Source organism: Entelurus aequoreus, linkage group LG24 (genome assembly GCF_033978785.1).
Source record: "Entelurus aequoreus isolate RoL-2023_Sb linkage group LG24, RoL_Eaeq_v1.1, whole genome shotgun sequence".
NCBI classification, from domain to species: domain Eukaryota; kingdom Metazoa; phylum Chordata; class Actinopteri; order Syngnathiformes; family Syngnathidae; genus Entelurus; species Entelurus aequoreus.
In genome coordinates, this window is record NC_084754.1 from 30,232,757 (window position 1) to 30,258,347 (window position 25,591).

Sequence of the window (25,591 nt, forward strand, 5' to 3'; positions counted from 1 at the left end):
TATATATATATATATATATATATGTATATATATACATACATATATATATATACACACACACACACACACACACACACATCCATCCATCCATCCATCCATTTTCTGCCGCTTGTCCCGTTCGGGGTCGCGGGGGTGCTGGAGCCTATCTCAGCTGCATTGGGGCGGAAGGCGGGGTACACCCTGGACAAGTCGCCACCTCATTGCAGGGCCAACACAGATAGACAGACAAAATTCACACTCACATTCACACACTGGGGCCAATTTAATGTTTCCAATCAACCTATCCCCATGTATATATACAGTATATATGTACATATATATAGTTTAAAAAAATCCAGCTGTGTCCAGCTAGATCTATTCGTTGCTGTTCTGCTGCTTCTGAAATGGAGGACACACTGGCAAAGATTCAGTTTAACTGCTAACGCTTGTGTGTCTGACCTGGAAGCGGCAGAAGTTGTTTCTCATCCCGAGCGAGTGTTGCCTCCTTCGGCTTGGGCAGAGGGAGTTCTTCTGAAAGCTTTGCTGGTGTTGAGGCCGCTTTCGATACCCGCTCATCATCTCGACTTCTGTGACTGAGGATGAAGGATATAGATTTTGCTCGGTTCAACTTCAAACATAGATAGCACTACAAGAGCTAGAAAGCGACAGGCGATAACGCAAAGATCCTCATCTTGACTAAAAATAACTACAAGCAGGCTTGCACTACACTAAAGTGGATTTAAAATGTTCCCATAAGTGGAAAATTTTTTAAAAAACAGGTCAAATGACACAGCCTGCTGCATCTTGGTCTTCAAGGGCACATTTTTTCAGATCTCTTCTGCTTTCTTCAAGGTGAATATGTAAATGCCTGCACAGTTGTAAGGATGCTGGAATAATATTAATATATTCCAAAAGTCATCATCAAGGCCACATAGTGGTGTCTTTTGCATGAATATCACGCACTTGGCCATAAAACAGACACCAACACACCCCCTTACTTGTTTACAACTTACTGGTTTAGCCCATCAATGCTGGCAAAATGCCAAACCAGCGTGTGAATTTACACAGTGTTGTGGCGTGGGGTTGAGGTATGTCGACAGAATTGGCATTTTAAAACAAGCTGGTCCACTGCCCTGGTAGCCACATTAGACATTGATACAGTACCGTTACGAACTTAGCTTTTCAGCACAACATTCCATTTTGCCATTCAACCAGAAGTGTAGCCTAACAATCCCGGCAGGAACCAGAAAAGTAACATCAATTTAGAATAATTTATACAGTATTGTTACAAAATGATATCGGCAAAAACCTAAATGTGTAGCTGACTACAGAGTGCAGTAGAGGAAAGAAAAAAAACCATTTAAATTGGGGACATATTTAACACCTTAACTTTTGAAACCATACTTTACCACTACTTGGCTTGTATTCCAAAATATTATCATCTTTCTGAATATATGTTCTAAATCATATTTTCAAGTTTTTCAATAAACCCCCAAATCCCATAAATTTGACTTTTTGTGTTTTTAAGGATAACCCTGTGATATGTTCAACCCCAGGTGGCCAGCATTGTAAAAAGACAAATTATGCAAAATAAATGACTGTGGTCAAAAAATGACAAAGACCATTATTTTAGGAAGATGATAATACAGAAAACAAAACCAGATAATTGTGTGTTGCAAGACTGTGAAACCTACTGGAAAACAAGGTGCATTGCTGAATGATTTATAATACTGTTACACGATGGTCTCGCTATTACATGACAAAATATATATTTCATTCTTGAAATTATGGTTTCTCATAGTAAAAACAAATTAAATCCACACTATCCACCTACACAGGATTTATCTAATTATTACTAGTTCTACAACTAATTTTCAATGGAAAACTTACGGTATTCTCCAGCTGGCCACAGAAAAGGAAATTAAAATAGGAAAATCTCATTAATTGAGGCAACTGGTGGCAGTTTTGGATCATAACTAGGGCTGTCAAATGTTAAAATATTTAATCGCAATGTCCGTAATGAACTCATAATTAATCGAAATAACTGCACACATATTTTTTGTCTTAATAAATGTACCTTGGACAGATCATTTTCAAGTTTATAATACAACCAACATGTTTCGATTAATTATGAGTTAATTACGGACAGTGCGATTAAATATGGGACTGGAAATGTTTGTTTATTAAACAATAGGCACTTCAACTCAAAACAAACACAAACAAAACATTACTGTCTTTAAAAGAAATTAGTCTTAACTTGCTATTGCGTTAACTTTGACAGCCCTAATTAAAACATGCCGATTGTAGCAAAAGGGAATGTGTTGTACAATATAAATCTACTGCATTTTACCCCAGGATGAAACATTAATTAGTGGATAGGTGGTCCTTACCTGCCATTGCTGATTTGAGGAGGCGAATGTCTGGAGTGTTCTGAGGCTTCCGATCGCCTGTCTGGAGAGCGGGAGCGGCTGCTACGATGTCGGTCATGCGATCGATTGGAATGGTCTGATGCCAGCGAATGGATATCTGAAATGTCTGATCATACACATAACACTGTTCAAACACACCCTGGTGAAAGAGGCCAAACACTTATCGCCACTCTCACCGTCTCTGTCGGAGGCGTTTGCTGAAGGAATGCTATCATCAAGGTCAGGGATGTTCAACAAGGTTGCCCTGTCGTCCCTCTGAACAACCATTTTTAGCTTGCCCTTTGACCTTTCTATCAGCTTCTTGGCATCAATCAAGGAGAGGTTTTCTGTCACTGTGCCGTTGATCTAGGAGGATAGGGAAAAAAGATTTCTAGCCGTGACATGATGAAGGAGCATTTTATTACCATATTTAATATACATAATTGGATTTGAGATTAAGAGCAGCACCGGTCATATATTTTAGGGTGAAATGAAATTAAAGAGTGATGAGAAACAGCAGACAAGGAAATACCCCTCACGGGATTCTTCAATAGATACATAGGCCAGTGAGATCCAATAATAGAACTCCCTTTCCAAACATGAGCCGCTCAGTTTTGATCGAGACTGCTCTTATTTTGGATCTAATTAGATATTGTGGAGAAACCTCATGTTGCAGCTGGACAGTAAATAGTGAAGTAGGCTGAGGGTCGCATAATATTTTTATTTGAATAGGATTTCTTTTTTGCAGACATTAAAAGAGAACAGGCCTGAAGATAATTGATTGAGAACAAGTACAGATCAAAAGATACCTGTTACGCACACACAGCTACTTTACGTGCGCTGCAGAAACAAAGGCGCTTCTGGAAACATTAGGCTGCATCTGGAAGTGCTGTTATGCAACATTTGACAGCACAAAACAGCAAGAAAAAAGATGAAGGGGCTGCTACTTAACAATTCTACAACATTACCACTTCTTATTTGCACTTCTAACAACAAAATAGAAACCGAGGACACCATGCCACATATTTAGCTGTTAGATTCCAATTTAATGTTTCATGATGTTTCCTCCCCTTACCTTCAGTACGACATCCCCTTCCTGGATGTTTCCATCCCTGGCTGCCAGGCTCTCGGGGGAGATGTCCTTGACGAAGATGTGGCTGGCAAGGCGCAGACCATACTCTGCTTGGAGAACGACAACAACAAATGACAAGGTTAGCACAGAGTACAGCGCTGAACACGTTTAGATGCTGCTACTTCCTCCAAGATTAACAAAGTGAAGATTAGAGAAGATTAATTCCTCTTTTACTTAGATTTATTTGAGTTAACTTGGATTCTGCTGCAGCTGGCAAGTTTTGTGTTCCCTGGATGTTAACCAAAACTGACTTGGGAGTTCTTATTCTAAAGCTGACTCAACTGTTAAAAGCAGCGGGAAAAGAAAATTGGAGGTGATTAACAGCTGAACTGTCTCTCTCTCCTCTGTCCCCGACTTTGTGAGCCTCACCTTCATTTTTGCGCGATTTGACCAGTGTCACCTTGGCAGGACGAGGGGGTAAATTGTGCGAGTGGCGATCCGACTGCGGCGAAAGACTCCTCTCTCGTGAGCCACTGCGTTCACGTTCCCTGTCTCGTCGACCACAGCTCCGACCGCTTCGTCTGCCCATGGCTCCGCCCACGCCGCTGTATGCGCCGCTACGTCCACTCCGCGTCTCATATATCTCTTCGTCATAGCTGTCCTCCTCCTCATCGTGCTCCGACATGGTTTCCCGCTCCCCGAGGCGACCCATGGGGACGTGCACCTTCCTTTTCCGTCTGATTGTCTGCGCAAAGTAAAGCGGATAATAGAAGGGATCACTTACAGAGGGATGAATTGATCGCATTGATCAGTTAGATGTGAGAAATGAAAAAAGCACATTAGACAGCTCTATTTTTCAGTAACTAATAACATGATTTTGACTCACAATTTTGGCAATTTTTCCACTTTTACGAAGCTGCTGGACTGCGTATGCATGCTCCACGTTATCCATGGACACAGCATTGACCATGACCACTCTGTCATTTTCCCTACAGGGAAAGACATCGATGAGACATTCAGGAATACTGTAGGATAGGGAAATATAATAGTACTATTAGAGAGTAACAGCAGGATAACCTACTGTAGTAGGCCTTCAGCTGGGCCGCCTTTTAGCACATCTGAAATGACAATGGAGGTCTCGCCGCTCTGAAAATGAGGGTTATCTCGACCTCCTGATATGGCTATCCCAAAGCCAAACCCTGGTGCCTGTATGTATATACACAGTATATATATATACACATAAATATGTGACAGTGAACATAAAATGGACCATACCAGCCAAACTCTTACTATTTTCTACAGTGTGGAACCTAATTCAATGACTGAAGTACCTGTAAGTATGTGCATCAAATTGCTGTGCAACACTAGGAAAGTGCCTGTATTTTAACAGCTTCATTTACGTGCATTGTATAATCAGCACCAAAGTGCAGAGGAGTAAAGATATCCAGAGATTTGGACCAGGAACTGGTTTGCAAAGAGGATTTTCGAATACTTACCCTGTGCAGTGTTACAGTGTGCTGTTCCCAAATGACAGTCTCCTCCATTGCTGCGCTCTAGAAAAGAAACACAATGGAGATGATGAGTAACACAGTTACAGAAAATGTTATGTCCTGTAAATTTCACCAGCAGATGTCATTTTGACAGCGGGTAAATCAACACATTTCACAGTGTTGTAAATACCATCGTATGGGGAAAATCCATTTCCAATTACCATAATTTTTCTGTGATAAGTGTTTTGAACCCTTGTTTTGATGCTACTCAAATTAAGGAAATTAATGTTGCCCCAAAAGTCGCCATATAGTTTGAATAAAACCCAACAAAGTCAGAGGTCCCCAGCCACTTGGGGCCAAACCGAGTCACAAGACAACTTGAGTGAGCAGTGATTAATTTTTTTTTTATAGAAAATGCCATTTCCGTATGAGGTTTGTGGGCATGTGGACCTGTTTGTGGCTTAATAAAGGTTGGGGGACTGCTGGAATGAAATCATAATCAATCGGCAGCTATATGCAAGCTACAAGAGGTAATCCGCAGAATGTGTATGAAGGTGGTGATCCATAACTTGTATCCAACACAGCACAAATACGTCCTCCTACCTGGAGGTTTAAGGACACACTCCCTTGTTTATAGTGTACTTAACACAATGATCAAAACCTTGTAAGATAAAATGAGGACACACTGACGGAGTAAATTAAATTAAAGCACAGCCTTGGTCACAGTAACCCCATGAGAGGATGAGACGAAGGTTGACTCCTTCCGCTGTTAGGGCGACCTTGTCCTCAACACCCCATTCAAAGATCATTCTTTAACCGATCTATGCTTCTCCATCATTTCACCTCCACTTGATGTTTAATGGCTGCTTATAAAACACCATCAAGTTTGGAGGGTAGTAAAAGCTGCATCCAACAAGCCTCATTTGCAATGTAAATGGTTTCCTAAGCAGGTGAGAAGATGTCACACTTCCCGCCATAGTTGCAGTTGATTTCTCTTTTCAGCAGGATCAATATTACTACTTTGATTTGACGAGACAACCTTATCTATCTAATCATGATTTAGCTAACAGGATTCTTAATGAGACACGGCGGCATAAATCGCAACAAGAGGGGCCACACGGTCTTGTCCTGGCAGCCGCAGTCATTAATTCCTCAGGCAGCTTATGGCGGGATTCAACACAAGAAGGGTGCAAGCACATTTAAATGAAATCACTCCGTCCTGTAGCATTTGAGAGGGGGAAGACATGCATGTGACTATTAAGGTGACTGCAGAAAAAATTATTACAACAGAGACTCTTTCAAGAAGGTCAATTTACGGTGCTGTGCTATTGGTCAGCAGCCCCGCCTGGAAAGTGCAATTTGACTTCAAATTTGCTTGTTTAGACTTATTTTTCACAGGAAATACACATGTATGCATAAATATACAAAAAGACTAAGTGCAGCTGGGATAGGCTTCAGCCGCCTGCCACCCCAAGAGGGACAAGCGGTAGTAAATGGATGGTCGATCAAAACCCAACAATTATTTTTTTTAAATCAAAAAGAACTGTAAAGTATCAAAGTGCCCACCAGTTCTTTTTATCTCTTCTACACCAAGCACTCCCTCTCTTCCACACACTTTTGCTTTTCCCTTTGAAGGAATACAGTTTTGCTTTTCCCCTCCTACAGAATGTTTCTCCGGCAACTGGGGTGTGGGGCGGCGCGGCACTGTGGTGTTTTTTTTTTTAAGGGGTCTGACATTTGCAGATCTTGTCAGGGAACACTGCTGCATTTTGTGTACCAAAAGGCCTCTACCTTTTAGATGAACAAAGTATCCAAAGAAACTTGTAAAATCATCAGGCTAGCGACAAGTTGCACTGGCCGGGTGCGTCACAGGCCAAAATGGGACTATTGTGGCGAGGTAAAGTTAACTTTTATTGTGATCTTACAAGAACAGATTCTGTAATTTTAAGCAGTCCAGGTTTTGCTTTCATCGTCATCCCGACCAGCACACTACTGGTGCACAAGTAGGCACATAATTCCAACATAATTTAATACTGACAAAAATCTTAACACATTTATTGGTAGTCCTTTTTACAAAAAGAAAAATAACTACTTATCACGTGCAGGCAGAGAAATACGTTGTTGCACATTGTTACACTGACAACATGCCTTTTGTTTTTTAGGTTTACTTTTTAACTGTAATATTCATGATGTCTCCCAAGTGTGAGGCAAACACTCCTGGTGGCAGCATGTAAAACCAAAACAAACACAAAAAATAAAAAATAAATAAAATAAAACTGAGGTGAAATTAGACATTGTAAAATGCACAGTGGAGAAGTGAAGAAATCCACATTGGCAAAATGGTTTGGTCCAAGCCGCTAAAATGTTTCCAGCATCATTAAGGACATTTTGAACATGTAAAAAAAAACTACTAAAAAATGTACAGTAATAACGAAGCAGCATAGAGATCTCATTATTTAGACTTCAACCTCCAAACAAGCCTGTCTTTCCCGCTCTTGCAAGACAACCACAGGTATAAAAGTAAGGAGTTGTTCTGTCTTCATTACCATTTTTTTCCCCCTTTTCAATACAACATTTTATATGTGATCCATGTGTTCTGTTTATAGTGTGAGTGACTTAAGTGTTAATATACTTTGAGTTTAGACTTACACTGTAACCAAATTTACTTTGCAGTCGTATGAATTGAATTTTCTTGTAACACAAGGCCCACCAGTACTATAAACTACTTAAAAGTTTGCATTATTCATAAACTCAAACTAATGGTGCCCATTCCAGAAGTGGCATGGTGCACAGGAGATGCTAACCTCAACACCCAAATAACCACAAAATTAACCACAATGGGCTTTTCCTTGGCCCATTCAGCACTGAAGTTTTGTCTAACCAAAAGAGGAGTAGCGCTAGAGCATCAGTGGGGTTATAACAGCTCGTGTGCAGATGGCCGTTCAAGCTGTACCAGTGACTGATGTGTTTTTGCAGTGCATGTCCTGCCTGAGCACAAACAACTGGTGCCGGCCAACACAAGCCTCATGCCACAAGGCAGAGCCAATGTTGGCAGCTTGGTGGAGATGCTCAGGCCATGCTTGGGGGGCGGATTACGACCAAGCAACTTGGGAGCAGCCACAAGACAGATGGACTTTCACACAGATGGATCGCACAGCTGAGAGGCAGGAAATATGTGGTCACAATGGACTGTGTCAAATCAATACACAATATGTCACACTCTAATTTAATGTAGGCACTAACAGTCTCCCTGTAAATCAATTGTCCACCTAATAATGTATATACCTATTGAATTAGGGCTGAAAGTAATAGTTAGCTCCATGATTAGCCAATTACTGTACTTACAAAGGTCACAGCATAAAAAAAAGCAGAAAACACTGCACAAGAAAACAAAACAAAACAATAAATACTGTATATATATATATATATATACTGTATATATATATATATACTGTATATATGTATATATATATCTATACACACACACAAACATTTGTACATATATATGTATGTATATATATCACTGTTGGCGTTAACGCACTTTTTGTGTCTTTTTATGCATTGAAATCAGACAGGACGCGCATTTCCGGAAGTCCGCGCGTCCCTGGGAACGCGGATTGTAATTTTTTTTAATCGATTATCGCTTTACGCCGGTGTTTTGTTTAGTTTATATTTGCCGGGTCAAATTGCCGTAACCGTATTGGGTTTTTTTGGTCGTCTTCAAAGTAATGAACTTTCCGGTACAATTTCTTAAATTTTGATTCGCCGCAAGTTTTATAAATACTGCCTCAGTTTGTACTCGGACAACTTTACTGCAAGGGGCTGTCAAAAGAAAGACTACATGGTAAACACTAAGGTGAGTGTAAAGTCAACCTTTTTAACTTTATCCTGTGCCATGGCTCCAGTAAATGACTTGTTTTAGTCTTTGTGAGTCCATGGAAACTTCACTTTTATCTCCCGCTGGATCAACCATCGTTCGAGGATGGAGACAGGCTAGCTGTTAGCTTTGAGCTAACCAGCACCCCACCAGACTCCTCCACCCCAAAAACATACTTTGCAGGTCAATAAACGGAAAAAATATGTGCCTTTTGAAGTGTTAATGTGCGAGGAGTGTTCAAAAGGAGTTTCTTGGAGAAGTGGCTGACAAGTTAGCAGGTGTCGCTCGCATCGCTGACGTCATCACCGTCATTGTTTACTGAAGCAGAGAGGCTGACTGTGCGTTATGATAAACGCGCTTGCATCGCCAGGCTCTGCTTTTTATCGATAGATTTATCAAATTGAATTTTTTATTATCTATAGCAGGGGTGTCAAAAGTGTGGCCCGGAGGCCATTTGCGGCCTGCAGCTAATGTTTTAAAAGGCCCACAGCACATTTTAAATATACTATTAAAATAAACAAAAACATAACAAAAAAGTGGAATAAAAAAGCTTACAGATGTTATTTTGAAAGTTGCAATGTTGACTAATAAAACAAGGGTGTTTTTTTCTTTAAAACTGTCATGACTCAAAACATAATATTGAATCAAAATCAACGGTTTTATGAATTATTGACCTATCCAAGGCTCCGATTACTTCACATCAAATGATCCACTTTGACAAATAGTTTTTGTGGAAGATTTTGTATATTTGCCATAAAAAAAACAAAAAGGGAAGAAAAACAAACCAACAAAAAAACAACATAAAAACCCCCAAAAAACTTAGAATTGACGGATATCTGATGTTGATGTAGACTCTAGAGATTTAAGCGTTAAATAAATAATGTATGTATACCCTGGCACACCATTATCATCATTTCATGACCGGAACAAAGAACGTTTTACACTTTTATACTGAAATAAATACACCTACAACTTCCATCCATCCATCCATTTTCAACCGCTTGTCCCTCACGGGGTCGCTGGAGCCTATCTCAGCTGCAAACGGGCGGAAGGCGGGGTACACCCTGGACAAGTCGTCACCTCATCGCAGGGCCAACACAGATAGACAGACAACATTCACACTCCCATTCACTCACTAGGGCCAATTTAGTGTTGCCAATCAACCTATCCCCAGGTGCATGTCTTTGGAGGTGAGAGGAAGCCGGAGTACCCAGAGGTTTGGAACCCACGCAGTCATGGGGAGAACATGCAAACTCCACACAGAAAGATCCTGAGCCCAGGATTGAACCCAGGACCTTCGTATTGTGAGGCACACGTACTAACCCCTGTTCCACCGTGCTGCCACACCTACAACTTATTAAATAAAAATATAGAAAAAAATACCGGCAGCGGTAAAGTTTAGATCAATGAAGGAAAGAATAAAGTGAATGAATGTTTATAACTGAATACATTTACATATGCATAAAAAAATATTTTCTTTTGTATTGTTTTTTTTAATGAATTAAATAATGTTTATGACAACCTTTTTCCAAAACACCATATAGAATGTGAGATACAACAGGATAATGCATACATTTATCATTTGTTTTCAAAACGGTTACAAAAAAGTGGGACCCCAAGAATTTACTGTGGGACCCCATTTTTATGACTTGATGGGGTCCCAATTCCTAGCACCAACACTGTATATGTACATATGTGTACGTATGTATATACACATATATACACAGAGTGCAAGGTTCCCAAAATGTTCCTAGGCAGAGAAAACTAACCCTTCCAACGAATGCAAAATGGTGTTTCTCACATGAGCAGAGTGTTTTTGTTATGGTGTTGCGTGGTTTGGAGGAAAAAGGCACTTCCTTATTCAATTAAGCCCCTCTGGGACCTGAGGAGATATCTCCCATTAATTATGCCCGTATGATGGTGGAAAAGTAATAATGGAAACTTGAAGCAGCATGAGCTCATGAGAAAATATATGGGCTTTACAGTAATCAAATATCACAGATCAAGTGAAATTAATGGTGCAATAAAGCAGGGGGCGCACTGCTGAGTAGGGGTTGGGGGGGGGGGGGGGGGGGGATCTGGAGCCTATTCTCGCTGCACTCTGGCGGAAGGCCAAAGTGGCCCTACACAGAGAGACAGACAACCATTCACTCTTACGTTCACGCACTTGGGCCAATTTAGTGTGGCCAATTTGTCTGAGGAAAACATCACAATTTTCACAAAATCTTTCATAACCGATGGAAAATGTGTATGCTTTCAAGCTGATGTATATCACTTTTAGGTAGATGTTTAGAGAGTGCTCGCCTACCATCTTCCTCGTTTAAACATTCATGATACACGCAAAGAAAAAGAACGTCAAGCCTGTTTAAACTCTGTACTGCAGCCATTGCATCGGTTTTGATTTTTTTTTTAACCAATTTTAACTTTTGTTTGGGACAAAAATCGACATTTATTTGTCAAATCCAGGGATGAAATTATCAACTGATTAAATTGATTAGAAAAAAAGCTTTATTTATATTCTGCTGTATCGATTAATTAAGGAGTGCAACTATCCATCCATCCATTTTCTACCGCTTATCCCTTTCGGGTTCGCAGAGGGTGTTGGAGCCTATCTCAGCTACAATCGGGCGGAAGGCAACTAATAACAATTTATAAAACTCGAACTGCATGGTCATACATTCTGCATGGCCACTGCAATGGAGTGCACATGACCAGGGCCGTCGCTAGGAATTCTGGGCCCGCTGAAGAGTATTGATGTGGGCCCCTCTACTCCATTCATTACCACCTTCAATCTTCTTGTTTTTTTAGTGTTCTTGACAGTGCCTGGTGTAATACACACAATTTGTGTTCTTTTTTACAATAAACCACTTAACAAGTCAGAGTGTTATCATGTAATTGCAGCTGGAATAGGCTCCAGCACCCACTGCAACCTCGAGAGGGACAAGCGGTAGAAAATGGATGGATGGATGGATAGTTGTCTTTTAACTTTTTTGTATTTAGGCTATTCAAATGTCCCCCTAATAACACATTTTACAAGTCCACATTGAACACATCATGATAACGCAAGTTAACGTAAGTTTTTAATGCCCTGGGCCCTGCTATACTGCTCCTCCTCCTGGCCTTCTTCTTAACTCCTTTCTGGTGTCCGGACTCGCATCCTAACCCAGCTGGCGTTTGCTTGCACTCACTTAAATCCGATGAGGAACCATTGGGAGAACAAACCGCACGCGGTATGGACCAACGCTCCCCCTTTAATTTTTCATGTCTCTGAGCAAACGCACAAGCCCCCTCAACATCTTTTGGACCACATGTGAGCAACATAAGACATGTGCACTGTCGCCACACCATCATCACACCTGTCCCAAACCTGACATAATAAGTTAACATAGATTAATAAGTTTCAGAGATCACATTTTGTTCACCTTAAAACATTCACATTTTGCACAATGAGATGTATTCTGTAACACAAGCATGGGATACAGTGTACAACTTTTTGAGTGTAAAATACCTCATTGCTTTTGCAGTTTTTTTTTTGTTTTGTTTTTTGGAATTTATGTGATCTAGGAATCATGGTCATGATTAATATCCAAAAATTAACATTCTTATTACATGTCACTTGAATAAGCACACATGTGTTTTGAGAGTGTGGTTGTGACGTGCATGTTTGTTTTGCAAAAATAAGCATGCAGCATTTAACTTTTAACTCTGCTGCTGCAATAGCAACACGCACACCAAACATGATGTTAATGACATTGATTGGCTTCGTGTGAACCGTATCACAGTGTAACGAGTCAACGACCTAACAGAGCTATGTGTGGTGTTGGGAGATGTCAGACTGTTTTTGTGGCCGTGAACCATCATCACTGGCTGAGCAGAGTGTGTGCGTCTTTTGATGCAAATGAAAGAACGCGGCTGCTGTCAATACGACATATAATTTGTTTGTTTGGTGTGATTACAACAGAGAGTGGCCATTTTTGCTAGATACTGGTTTTGTCGTAATTCGGCCGACAGTATCAGATCAGTTTTGCTCAATGAAATGATTATTGATACATACCAAGCTCCTTCTCCCCTTTAAATGTCTCGGCAGACATTGTCATTTATTTATCTGTTGTGACCACTTGTTGAAAATGGTACAGAACACATGGTTACGTGTTTATTTTGTTCAGAGTTTAGGTTGGATTTGGATTTTGTGCGCTGCATAGATTTTCCGTGCGCGGAGGACACAGGACTCGGGAGCAGTGCGCAAATGCGCAGGCACACACCTGAGAAGGAACATTAGTGTGGACCAAAGCACTTTTTAAGAAGCGATTAAGGGGGTTGTTGAAATTATTAAAATAAGATTATTGTATGACTTGTGGCTTTTTTAAATTCAGATGCATTCTTATGAATATATATTAGTTCAGTGTATGCATAATCGTTTTGTTTTAGAGGCTACTGGAGGCTAAGGGTGGGTATCAAGAGGCTATGGGCCCTTAGAATTGTCATCACCATTCTTCCCTTTACTACAGCCCTGCACATGACAGCTATAGTACATACAGTATGTGACAGCTAACAGTGGAGTATATTTTTTTAATGCAAACATGTTAAAAGTACAATTTCAAAGTTGATGACGGGGCATTTATTAGAAAAAAAATAAGGTTATGGAAAGCAGAAAAAAATGTGTTTATTTAAACTATTTCCCCTCAAATAGGCATTGAGGCTATGAGTCTATAAAGTGTTTTTATCAGATAACTCGATTAATCGAGCAAATAATCAATTATGAAATAATCAATATCTGCAGCTCTAATCAAATGTTTTCTTTAAGGGGCCCTATTATGCAAAACCAACTTTTCTCAATTTCTAGTAGCTGGTTTTGTGTATTTGGGATCTGAACATTTGACATCAAACAATGGAGCCATTAGTGGTGTAACAATTGATCGATTTATATTCTGTGTGGAGTTTAAGGCTGAAACGACGCGTCGACGTAGTCGACGTCATCGGTTACGTAAATACGTGGATGCCGTTTTTGTGCGTCGACGCGTCGCATATTTATGTCACACTACCGTCATGGCGGAGCGCAAAGCAGACTGTGCGAGCGAGGGGGAAAAAAATCACGCCAAAAGTGTGGGAGTATTTCAATACACGGCCTAATAATGTTGTTGTATGCACACTGTGTCGAGCGGAAATGGCCTATCATAGCAGCACAACGGGTATGAACGAACATTTGAAAAGAAAACCATTAACCATCAACTAGTCAATCGTCCGCGTGAGCATACGTTGTCATCATTACACAAAAACATGAATGTGTCATTTGTATCTGCTAGGGGTGTAACGGTACGTGTTTTGTATTGAACCGTTGCGGTACGGGGCTTTCGGTTCGGTACGGGGGTGTACCGAACGAGTTTCTAAGCTTAAGCTAAAGTCTTAACAAGCTGCTTTGCTCCTTCTGCCTCTGTCTCAGCATGCAGCATTGTCCCACCCACACAACCATCTGATTGGTACACACAAAGCATTATCAGCCAATCAGCAGTGCGTATTCAGAGCGCACGTAGTCAGCGCTTCAGCGTCGAGCAGATAGGTGTTTAGCAGGTGAGCATCAGGCAGCGGACTCTCCCCAAATGATAATAAACACCTCCCAGTCAACTACTAGTAACATCACTATGAGCCCGTTGACCTTCTAGAAACTTAAACTGCAGCTCAGCTCACTCGCAGTCCTGGCTTGAGGTGAAGGCTAATTACCTCTCTGTTCCAGCCACATCGACCCCTTCTGAGCACCTATTTTCAGCTGCTGGGAATATTGTAAACAAGAAAAGAACCAGAGCATGTAGACATGCTAACCTTTCTTCATTACAACTGTTAGTCACTCACTGGAATGAGTAGAATTGGTTATTGTGTACTGTGTTGGACTGGATGTTTATTTTGCACATTTTAAAAGCAATACTTAATGTTTACAGTGCTCCAGAATATTTAGATTGGCACTTTTTTGTATTGGATGTTTATCTTTATTTTTGCACATTTTAGCAAATAAGCAATACTTTCACTTTTGTTGAAATGTTTACACTGTTGTTACAGAATATTTCGTTTTGCACTTTTTTGTATTGGATGTTTATCTTTATTTTTGCACATTTTAAAGCAAAATAAGCAATACTTTTACTTTTGAAATGCTTATACTATTGCAGAATATTAAGATTTGCACTGGATGTTTACTTTTATATTTGCACATTAAAAAGCAAATAAGCTACTTTTAATTTTGTTAAATGTTAAAAGTTTTAAATGTTTACATTGTTACAGAATATTTTGTCATGTTGTTGTCAATGTTGACTGAGTGGCCATACTTCTTTTTTTTTGTAAATAAAAGCCATGCCTTTTGAAAAAACGGGCCTACATTTATTTTGTCATCTTCATTTTAAATAAAAAAAATATCGGCAAAAGGAAAAATAATCTATAGATTAATCGGAAAAAATAATCTATAGATTAACTGATTAATCAAAAAAAATAATCTATAGATTAATCGATAGAAAAATAATCGTTAGCTGCAGCCTTAGTGGAGTTTGCATGTTCTTCCGGTACTCCGGGTTCTTCCCACCTCCAAAGACATGCACCTGGGGATAGGTTGATTGGCAACACTAAATTGGCCCTAGTATGTAAATGTGAGTGTGAAGGTTGTCTGTCTATCTGTGTTAGCCCTGTGATGAGGTGGCGACTAGTCCAGGGTGTACCCCGCCTACCAACCGAATGCAGCTGAGATAGGCTCCAGCACCCCCCGCAACCCCTAAAAGGGACAAGCGGTAGAAAATGGATGGATGGCTATTCCTAAACTTCAAGTATATCGATCTGTGCTCGGCAAGTTTGCTTTAAAAGAGATAGGTATCGATCCAAGATCGTTTTAAAAGGGAATGGATCGACCTGATCGATACTCGGAAAGGAAAAGATTGGATTTACGAACGGCAGACTTTATATGAAGTTTATAACTTTTAATAATAAAGATCTTAGATGTTAAGTTTATTCTCCGCTATGTGGCATCATCCAAAAAAAAATGGCAGATATCTACGGTGGTTGAGAAAGGTCATGATAAACGCAAATGCCACAAGACAATAGTGTAATATCTGTGTCAAGTGTCTGTGTGCCTTTACAAGTGTGACATATGCGAGAGCAGCAGACTAACGAGAGTTTGGGTGTCTGTGTGTTGAATGTCTGAGCAAGAGATGTGGCAAACAGCAGCTCTTGTATAATGTGTGTTTTGACTCCATCAGTTTGTTACCGCTTGTTAAGAGAGTGTGTGACAGTGTATCTCCAACTGTGTCTCTCCTTCTCCAGTGCCAGGCATTTCCATATCATAACTTTCAGCTACAGTAAGATTACAAAAGCCACAATAAATACAAATTACATAACACAATGATAAAGCCGCAACACAACTTTATACCAAAAAATGACGCAGCCGACAACCGAAGTGACAGCGGTGCAAGTTACCATGACTCCCGGAACACATGAAGAAGTCATTTGATGAGAAAGAAAGAAATACAGGAGATGGATGAAGGAGGCTATGGGAATTAGGAAACAAGGCACCAATGACATCAACAGGGATGAGGAGGCATACAATCTTCCGCACACCTTGGACGCTGTCCGTCATCGGCGACACAAGGGTGGAGAACAGTTACTGTATGGCCAGGTCGGGGAACTTTATTTAGCAGGTAAATCTACTGTTAAAATGCTGGTTACTGTACTTTTATTTAAAATTGCTAGAATGTTTCTAATGTGAGCAAAAAGTGTTTTCTCCTGTTAATTCAACCTAAAGCAGGGGTGTCAAACTCATTTTAGCTCAGGGGCCACATGGAGGAAAATCTGTTCCCAAGTGGGCCAGACTGGTCATGATACTGGCATGATAACTTAAAAATAAAGACAACTTTAGGTTGTTTTCTTTGTTTAAGAATAGAACAAGATCACTTACATGTTGTGGTTAATAGTATGTGTTATTCAAACTTTCTGAATAAATGATGTGATTATGTTCATCATAGTAATAAGAGAAATTGAGTCTGGCAAAGTTATAAAATGCTACCATTTTTAATAAATGGTAGCATTTATTAAAATGTAGATGTAGATGTGGCCTGTAGTTTCTATGAATTGTTATTATTTTAATACAATTAGTGACTGCACTTCCTGTCTTGATCCCACCCATGACGATGACGATGATGTAGAAATCTGCTGCGTGATGGACGACAACATGGCGTCTCTCCCAACCGTGGCACGGTTCTATCCCCACCTACTACCAACCTAGTCACGTCCGTTGTGTCTTTGAGCAAGACACTTCACCCTTGCTCCTGATGGGTCGTGGTTAGGGCCTTGCATGGCAGCTCCCGCCATCAGTGTGTGAATGTGTGTGTGAATGGGTGAATGTGGAAATAGTGTCAAAGCGCTTTGAGTACCTTGAAGGTAGAAAAGCGCTATACAAGTATAACCCATTTACCATTTACATTTTTAATGTATCAGAAGATGAAATGAATAATATCAAATTACAGGTTATTATTGTAATGTATTCATTTTCCTCAACTGATATACTGTACATATGTAGCATCATCCCCAACAAAACTTGTGAATTTGGATTCTTATGAATCACACATGAAGTTACAAAGAGATACCTATTATTTCAGCATTTTTTGCTAAAAGGTTATTGAATCTGTTTTAACTCAATGAATTGTTTCAGATCAAAATTGTTCTAAAATAATGAGAATTAATCGTATTCGCAACTACAAATATCGAATTGAACTATTGTTAAAACAAATCATTACACTCCTACGAGCCATGGCGGAGATATTTCCAAAACAATCTTGCCTTCCTTCATTATGCTAAAGAGAAACCATTAATTGGAGACTACAGTTGCGTCAGCAGATTTCTCAATACATGGTCGAGGTTTACTCAAAGAGCTTTTGTTGTCCAAAGTTGTAATCACTAAGTTCCTTATTTTTCTCTATCCTTTCGTTGTAGGGCAGACTGGCTCAAGCATGCACATGCATGCTAAAATCCTCATCCTCATTCTAATAAAAAGTAGCACATAGTTTTAGCTACATCTATCAGTAGACTCGATATAGAAGCGCGAAAACGACAACATGGCTAGCAGGGACAAAACACAGTTGAAGTGGAGGCACGTAAATAAAATTCTGGAGAGATGGTCAGAAAGTGAATTGATTAACGTGGACGCCGACTTAAACAAGTTGAAAAACTTATTGGGGTGTTACCATTTAGTGGTCAATTGTACAGAATATGTACTGTACTGTGCAATCTACTAATACAAGTTTCAATCAATCAATCAAAGTGTCTTGAAAATAGTTTGTAAAACAATCTATGTAAAATGTTTACCAAAGAACCACGAGTACATGTTATGGAAACCACAAGAGATGTTTTACTTGTAAAACCAGAAGAGGACCCCTTCAAACCAATAATGGTAACATTAAGCTAGCCGGTTGTGTTCTTCTTATATTTTTTGGTTTGAAAAATGTAGATTTGCAAACATCCCCAACAAAGGGTAAACAATATTCAATCCCCATGATATACAACAGGTGTTGTTAATTGGATATTGGGGGGGGGGGGGGGGGGGGGGGGTTATACACATACAGAAATGAAATAGTCAAGTTGGTAATTATTTCATTAAAAAGTTCAGGAATTCCATTATTTTTGGGAACAAAATGATGTCCAGGTCTACAATTTTTTTTATAACCATTTGTTGAAGAGGGTCTGGCTTCACATGTCATAAATCGTGGCTGAATTAAATGAAATGGACGCAAGTATTCCTGCAAAAGTGTTTGCAAACGGCAATATTAAAAACAAAAAGCAGAGGAACTTACATTAGTTCATTATGCGCACTACAAACGCATGTCCAGTTTTTAGATACTCAGTATATCCAGCAGCAGCAGCACAAAATACCAATTATAGCAAGGAGACAACAGCCCACACCTTCCTTCCCATCTCTTACTTTAGAAACACTAATTATGATCTCAGATGAGGCACAATGGAGCTACATCCAAATGCTTCCTCTGCCTTGCATGCGGAGGCGAGCGACGTCTTCTCCCAACATCCTTCTTCAAAATGGATCTCTCCCCACAACTCGCTCTTTACACGCTCATGGGATTGAACCAAATCCCCTCGGGCTTGGCAACGATCTGTGTGGGATCTGCAGTTTCGCTATAGCATGGGAATCCTCTGTGCTAGCGAACATCCATCCGCAGTGCAAACTGCTGTATAAGACTTAACCCCCGAGCTGCCGTGTTGAGTGCGAGCACTCATGTCTCACAGCGTGCTTGATATTTTCACTGCCCCCTTCTGCTGTCCAAGTCGAGTTGAACGTGACAGTGATGTCACAAAAAGTAACAGACATGTACAAAAAGCTAAAGAACAACGCGTGAATATACGATTCTTTGGGTTTTCTTCAGGGGAGTCAACTCATACATAACCGAGCAACCGAACAATTTAAAGCAAATGCAACTGAGCCTTAGAAGCTGATGCAGAAAATGGAAACAAAGTAGTTCACCATAAACATGCCAACAAGAAATGTGAGTTATTAATAACTCAATAAAACACGTTTTTCTTCCTAGCCACTTAAAGGATAATATAATAGCTACATGTTGTAGTAGTGGGTGTTTATAAAAGGCTGACGCTATCTTCTTCTTTGTAATGCAGCTGATGTTCCAGGTGCATTCCAGGTGTGACAGCCAATGACATTAAGGTCCCACACATTACCTCTGTGCTGTATCAGGCAATCATGGCCATACTTGCCAATCCTCCCGAATTTTCCGGGAGACTCACGAATTTCAGTGCCTCTCCCGAAAATCTCCCGGGACAAATATTCTCCCGAATTTCTCCCGATTTCCACCCGGACAACAATATTGGGGGCGTGCCTTAAAGGCACTGCCTTTAGCATCCTCTCTCACCTGAAAAGCAGACTTATTGTCTCCGTTATCCATAGGTTTATCTATAACCCATAAAGTAGGCAGGCACGGAGCTATTTCTCAGCGTGTGTTTATTTCAGCCAGCACGTTAATACACTGACACACAACATCCGGATTCCCATCATGTATTGCTTCAAAACTACGGCAAGTAGTAATGTCCAAAAACATAACAGAGACAAAGCAAAAGAACGAAGAAAAGACATGGCGACGACGAGTAAGAAGAAGAAGTACGCTTGCAAGTTCAAAATGATTGGAAACAAGAATTTCAGTTCATCCAGGACAGCTCGAAGGGGAAGGGTTATGCTGCCTGCAAATTTTGTAGATCAGACTTCTCCATTGAACATGGTGGCCGAATGGATATAGTCACTCATGAACGGTCAGAGAAGCACAAGGCGGCGGCAACGCAGCACCGGTCACAGCCCAGTATTATGGGCCACCTTGCTAAATGGAGACCCGAGGGTGTAACATATGCCGAGACAAAGATGGCTATGCTGATAGCTGCAAGCAACATCCCGTTCCCAATTGCGGATGTTTTCAACAAATCCGTGAAGGATATGTTCCCGGATTCAGAGATCGCTCGCCAGTACGCAAATGGCAGAACAAAGGCTACACAAATAGTGAAAGGTGAGTAGGGTTGGGTATCGTTTGAATTTGAACGATTCCGATTCCGATTCTTCGTTTCGATTCCGATTCCTGACGATTCTCGATTCCGATTCTTTTAAGAGGCAGGGTCAAAAAAAAGTTTTGGATATTTTAAATGAGCTAGCTAACCTACATACAGTCTTTCTGAATGAAATAGTCTGACATTCTCCATCAATTTTAATTATTTTAACTTTTTATGAACTTTACTGTAATTTCCTCACAGGGCTGTTTTCAACTAGAATATAAATATCAAATCTATGAACTTGAATATAAATATTATAAATACATTTTCATAGGGGTACACTTTCCTCAAGAGAGCTTTATTTTTGAAAATCCCATGAAAACACATTTACACATAAGTGTATGATGCTGCAGGAAACCTCATGAAAACACATTTACACACACAAGTGTATGATGCTGCAGGTACTTAAACATGTTACCGTGCTCCCACTGATGGGCTAACCTGGTGCAGAAAAGCAAATAAACAATAAGAAACAGCTTGCAAAACCCAGTCCAGATTAGCAGCAGGTACAGTATAAAATCAGAGACAGTTCTTGTTTAGGAAAATGACCATATCCGCCTTCTCAGGCAGGATAGTGTCTCCTGCTGTGGAAAATACAAGTTCGCTGGGTGTGGAAGAAGCTTGAAGGCATAAATAGGAGAAAGCGAGATCTGACAGCAGGAGGAGGACGGTCGGCGCAGCGCGTCGAAGGGACATGCATATATTTGTACTTCATGAACTCGGAGGTGCTTCATCATGTTCGACGTGCACCCTCCTAAGCACGAAACAGTCCTGTCGCACGTGTTATATTTCGCCGATATTTCTTTTTTTTTAGTAAAATAAAGCCACACTTTCGACCGCCGACGCCCGCTATCCATGCTTGACTGACTCGCTCGGCTACATAGGCTCGGCTATGCTAACACTTACGGCGGTGGGCGCTTCTTCGTTGGTGTTCAGCGGCTTCTTCTGTCGGTTGGCGGACTTATTCTTTTTTTCCGGTCGGCGGACTGGGTATCGAAACTAGGAATCGAAATTTAAACTTTTGAACGATTCCCGGTGAGAATCGGAAAGTTAGTCCCGGTTCCAATCGATACGCGATACCCAACCCTAAAGGTGAGTGTTTTTTGTTTTTTTTAAGTAAGCAGCAAGTACAGTACATCTAGTAGAACAACTGTGTTTTCATTACTGTGTACTGTACTCATATATATATATGAAATACCTGAATTTCAGTGAATTCTAGCTATAAATATACTCCTCCCCCTATTTACCGGCAGACACACACACACACACACATATATATATATATATGTATATATATATATACACAGCCTGCAAATGTATCTTTTATCTGAGTTTAATACAATTTGTATTATTTGCACAGCTGTTATTTATTTTACATAGAAATAATATTTTTCTATTTTATTTATGTTATGTAATTTTGTACTACTTAAACAGTTTATTTTCTGTGCTGTTAATACCCATCTTCACTAACTGGGTTAATAAAAGGGTCACTGACTGTTTACAGTACAGTTGTCATTCACTACAATTTCACTGAATGTCGCTCAAAAATGTATATCCTTATATGTATACTTTCACAGAAAAATATATCAAGATATATACCGAATATCGAGTTTAAGTAAAAATATATCGAGATATACTTTTTCGTCCATATCGCCCAGCCCTAGTACTGTGAAGAAATCAGCATTTACTTCTCAGTTTTTGCAGAAAAAATAAATAAATTAGGATCACATCAAATCAATCAAAATATGGTACTTTTAAAATGATAGTTTTGTTTTTTTGAAGATGTGACTCCCGCCTCATTACACTTTGCTGCATTTCCGGGACGTAGATTTTTTGATTTTTTTTGCCAACCCTGCCTTGTTTTTTTTATTGATTATCGCTTTTTGCCGGCGTTTTGTTTTGTTTATATTTGCAGAGTCAAATTTCCGTCCCCATTTATTGCGTTTTCATTGGTCGACTTCAAAGTAATGAACTTTCGGGTACAATTTCTTAAATTTTGGTTCGCTGAAAGTTTTATCAATCACAAATACTGCATTTCCGGTATTAGGACCCCTCCAGGGCCGATATATTATTGGGGATAACACCCTCCACTTTACCCGGCAGTGGGTCCCTACAGATCCGCTCTTTGGTCTGAATGACGACCTAAATTCACCGAACACCTGAACCTGATGCTACTAGTGTATCTCTCGGAAAATCTCAGAACAACATTGCTGTTCTTGTTTTCGGTTAACCTTTGACACACGCTTCCAAAATGGTTGCGCCTATGTTGTTTATATTATTTATATTATTAACGTTAATTATGCGATGTCTTAAACAGTTGAAAATGTAAGAAAAAAAGTCATGTCGGGTGTTTTTATCAATTTATTCGACGAAACAATTACGTTACAATTGTCCATTATAGGGATGTAGCGGTATGAAAATTTCTTATCACGGTTATCATTATTATCGCGGTAATTTTAAATGTGCTAAACATTTTCTAAAACTACTTACACTGAAACCCTTTAACCAAGTTTTATTTATTTTATTTTATTAACACAAACACATTCACAATGTATATATGTACTTCAAGTAGAAAGTTGAATGTGCATATGAAATCAACACAAGCATTATAAACAAATTAATATGGCAGAAACCAAATAATACTATAAATAAATAACAAATGTGAAAAATTTGCAAGACGGCTTTTGACATAAGATGAAACTGCACTTTTTGTCCATATAGATAAAAATAGTGTTCATATATGAGGTCTAGTCTTACACATATGACTGCACGATTATGGGCATAATAATAATAAAGATTATTTTTATCAATATTGAAATCACGATTATTAATCACGATAATTCATTATGTTTGGTAAAACAGTGTTGGGGTGTGAACGCGACGCCATCATGTAATTTGTAATATCTAATAAAAATGCTCTAGATCTATATATCTAAAGACAAATATTTGTGTTTGTGCTCATTAATAGTATCAGTGTGTCAGATTTTTTATTACATGATGCCTTTTTTAAATTTTCATAGAGAGGTACTTATTAAGTTATGTACACACATTTACATGTACTAATGTGTGTACATGTACATGCTGTATCTGGACACATCCATTGAGAGTTTTAGTAGAAATCGGTCATATAGGAATTAATTATACACCATAAAACATGAACAAAATGCAATGTCACATGAATGGTTATTAAAGTAATTACTTTGTGGAATGAAAAAAACACAAGTAATGTAAAAAAAAAAAAACTAAGCAGTTTGGCTAATGAAGATAGAGTCAAATAAACAAGCTTTGTTCTTCAACAACAACCATGTACTTCATTCAGTGCAACAGTTTGGCCAACAAAAATAAAGAGGAGTGATACCTCTCACATCTAACGCACTCTCTTTGTGCTTCACCGACAACTCAGCCAGCGTTCAATTCGATGAAATTACTAAACATTTGAGCTAGTATTGATGTTATTGGAACACTAACAAAGCAGTTAGTTAGCAGTTAAATTAAAGGAGGAGTTAGCATCTCAGTCAACAAACTACAGACTTTATAAACAAGTTCTGGCAACGTTCCCGACACATCGCCTGCTGCATGGTAACTCAGTCCCAGCAGCTGACGGAAGGACGCTAGCTGCAAGTTCAAAATGAAACTGCAACATCAAATATTTTTCTCCTCCAACAGCATTGCGCTCTTAATCGCACACAAGTAGAAACTATTGAAATGAAGTGAAACGAAGCGATCGGCTCCGTTAGCTCGGAGGGAACATGTTTAAAGCAAAGTCCATGAAGTCGCCGCCATGTTTCCCGAGCCGAACGGCTCTACTGCGCATGCGCAAATGCTGCAGCGCTTCAATATTCAGGACGTAAGCAGTTGCCTAAAATGAATTAATTAATTACGGTTTTTCGGTAATTAAAAATGTCAAAAGTCAAGGGAGGTCACGGCATGTTCTTGCCGTAAATGCTGGTCATTTTTTTAGGGCATTATGGCAAGTCAGAACGGCGGTCGCGGTACTTGCTGCGGTTGCCGTGGTTAAATTCGAGCCCTGCATCAGTACCCTCCCTTCCTGCAGAGTTACTCACAAGATGCCAACAAACATTTTAACCCCGCAGCATGCCCACACGCCTTGCTGTTCTCTAGGCACCCTTACGCTCGTTCCCCGAAACCCGGGAATGCTCCTGCGCTGAGGAATCAATGCTCACCCCGCAAAGCTGCTTTGCGCAATATGCACAGTCAAAATCAGCAAGTTGCGGGGTCACATTAAGCACGAACAACACTTCCCTTTTTCCCTCAACACCAACCACAACAAACAACCGTTACAGCAACCATGCATCGAGTGACCCTGTATCCTCCCCCTCTCAAATAACGGACGTGATAATGTTTTATTTGGCAAAATCATGTCCTATAAATACTGTGAGCAGCACAGTGTTCCTTGGTGTGTGTATTTTGTGCATAATCTTATTTTATCACTTGTTTGCAATTTATAAACAGCCTTTCAAATGGCATATTTATTTTTAGTTAGCCCTTTGTCTTTTGTTGATTCAATTTCATTACTTATTATTTTCCTTTTTAAGTTTAATTTTGAAATGAAAGCAAAGTTCTCATATTGTTTTGTTAAATAGAAAGTGCAGTAAAAATGTTTTACGCGACATAATGAATAATCATGATCAATAATGGTGATTTCAATATTGATAAAAAGATTTGTGATGATTATTTTGGCCATGATCGCAGCAGCCCTAAATCTATATAGAATCTATGAACTCAGTGGCAAGCTACTGCACTTTGAAAGGGGTGGCAAGCTACCAGGGGTTGGAGATCCCTGCTGTACACTCTTAGGCAACAAAAAAAGGTAACAGCAGAATGGGCCAATGAGGTGTTCTCTGTGTTCAACAGATGCCTTCACTATCTGATGGAGTGTTTTGGAGAGGTGATCAAATATTGTCAAGCTTATAGACTTCTAGACAAAAAAGAGCTAATGTGTTCACTAAAACAACAGGTATGTGGTTTATACTACAGATGCAAAAAGCAATCGGTATTTTTTTTTAACATAAATTTCACAGTAAGATCAAGCTAAACCACGTTAGTCATTACAACCCACTTAGCCTTCAGGAATCAGAAAAACCATCAAGTTGGTCAAGCTTGACAAACACCATGTCACCCCACTAGCCAGGAGGAAAAGTTACATTCACATCCCTTAGAG

At 39.7% G+C, this 25,591-nt stretch overlaps 1 protein-coding gene across 10 annotated transcripts in view; it reads right to left on the reverse strand.

Moving 5' to 3' along the window:
* The window catches only part of tjp1b (tight junction protein 1b), a 243,042-nt gene that overhangs the window by 19,730 nt on the left and 197,721 nt on the right, over window positions 1-25,591 (reverse strand). For 7 of the 10 annotated variants that reach the window (XM_062035402.1, XM_062035401.1, XM_062035400.1 and 4 more), the window contains 8 exons: window positions 4,956-5,012; window positions 4,541-4,665; window positions 4,346-4,448; window positions 3,889-4,204; window positions 3,463-3,569; window positions 2,585-2,753; window positions 2,370-2,514; window positions 439-572 (listed from right to left, as the gene is read on the reverse strand). In XM_062035402.1, the coding sequence (XP_061891386.1) occupies window positions 439-572; window positions 2,370-2,514; window positions 2,585-2,753; window positions 3,463-3,569; window positions 3,889-4,204; window positions 4,346-4,448; window positions 4,541-4,665; window positions 4,956-5,012 (1,156 nt within the window). The remainder of the gene's footprint in view (window positions 1-438; window positions 573-2,369; window positions 2,515-2,584; window positions 2,754-3,462; window positions 3,570-3,888; window positions 4,205-4,345; window positions 4,449-4,540; window positions 4,666-4,955; window positions 5,013-25,591) is intronic. The other 3 variants (XM_062035403.1, XM_062035407.1, XM_062035399.1) reach the window with 1 other exon arrangement.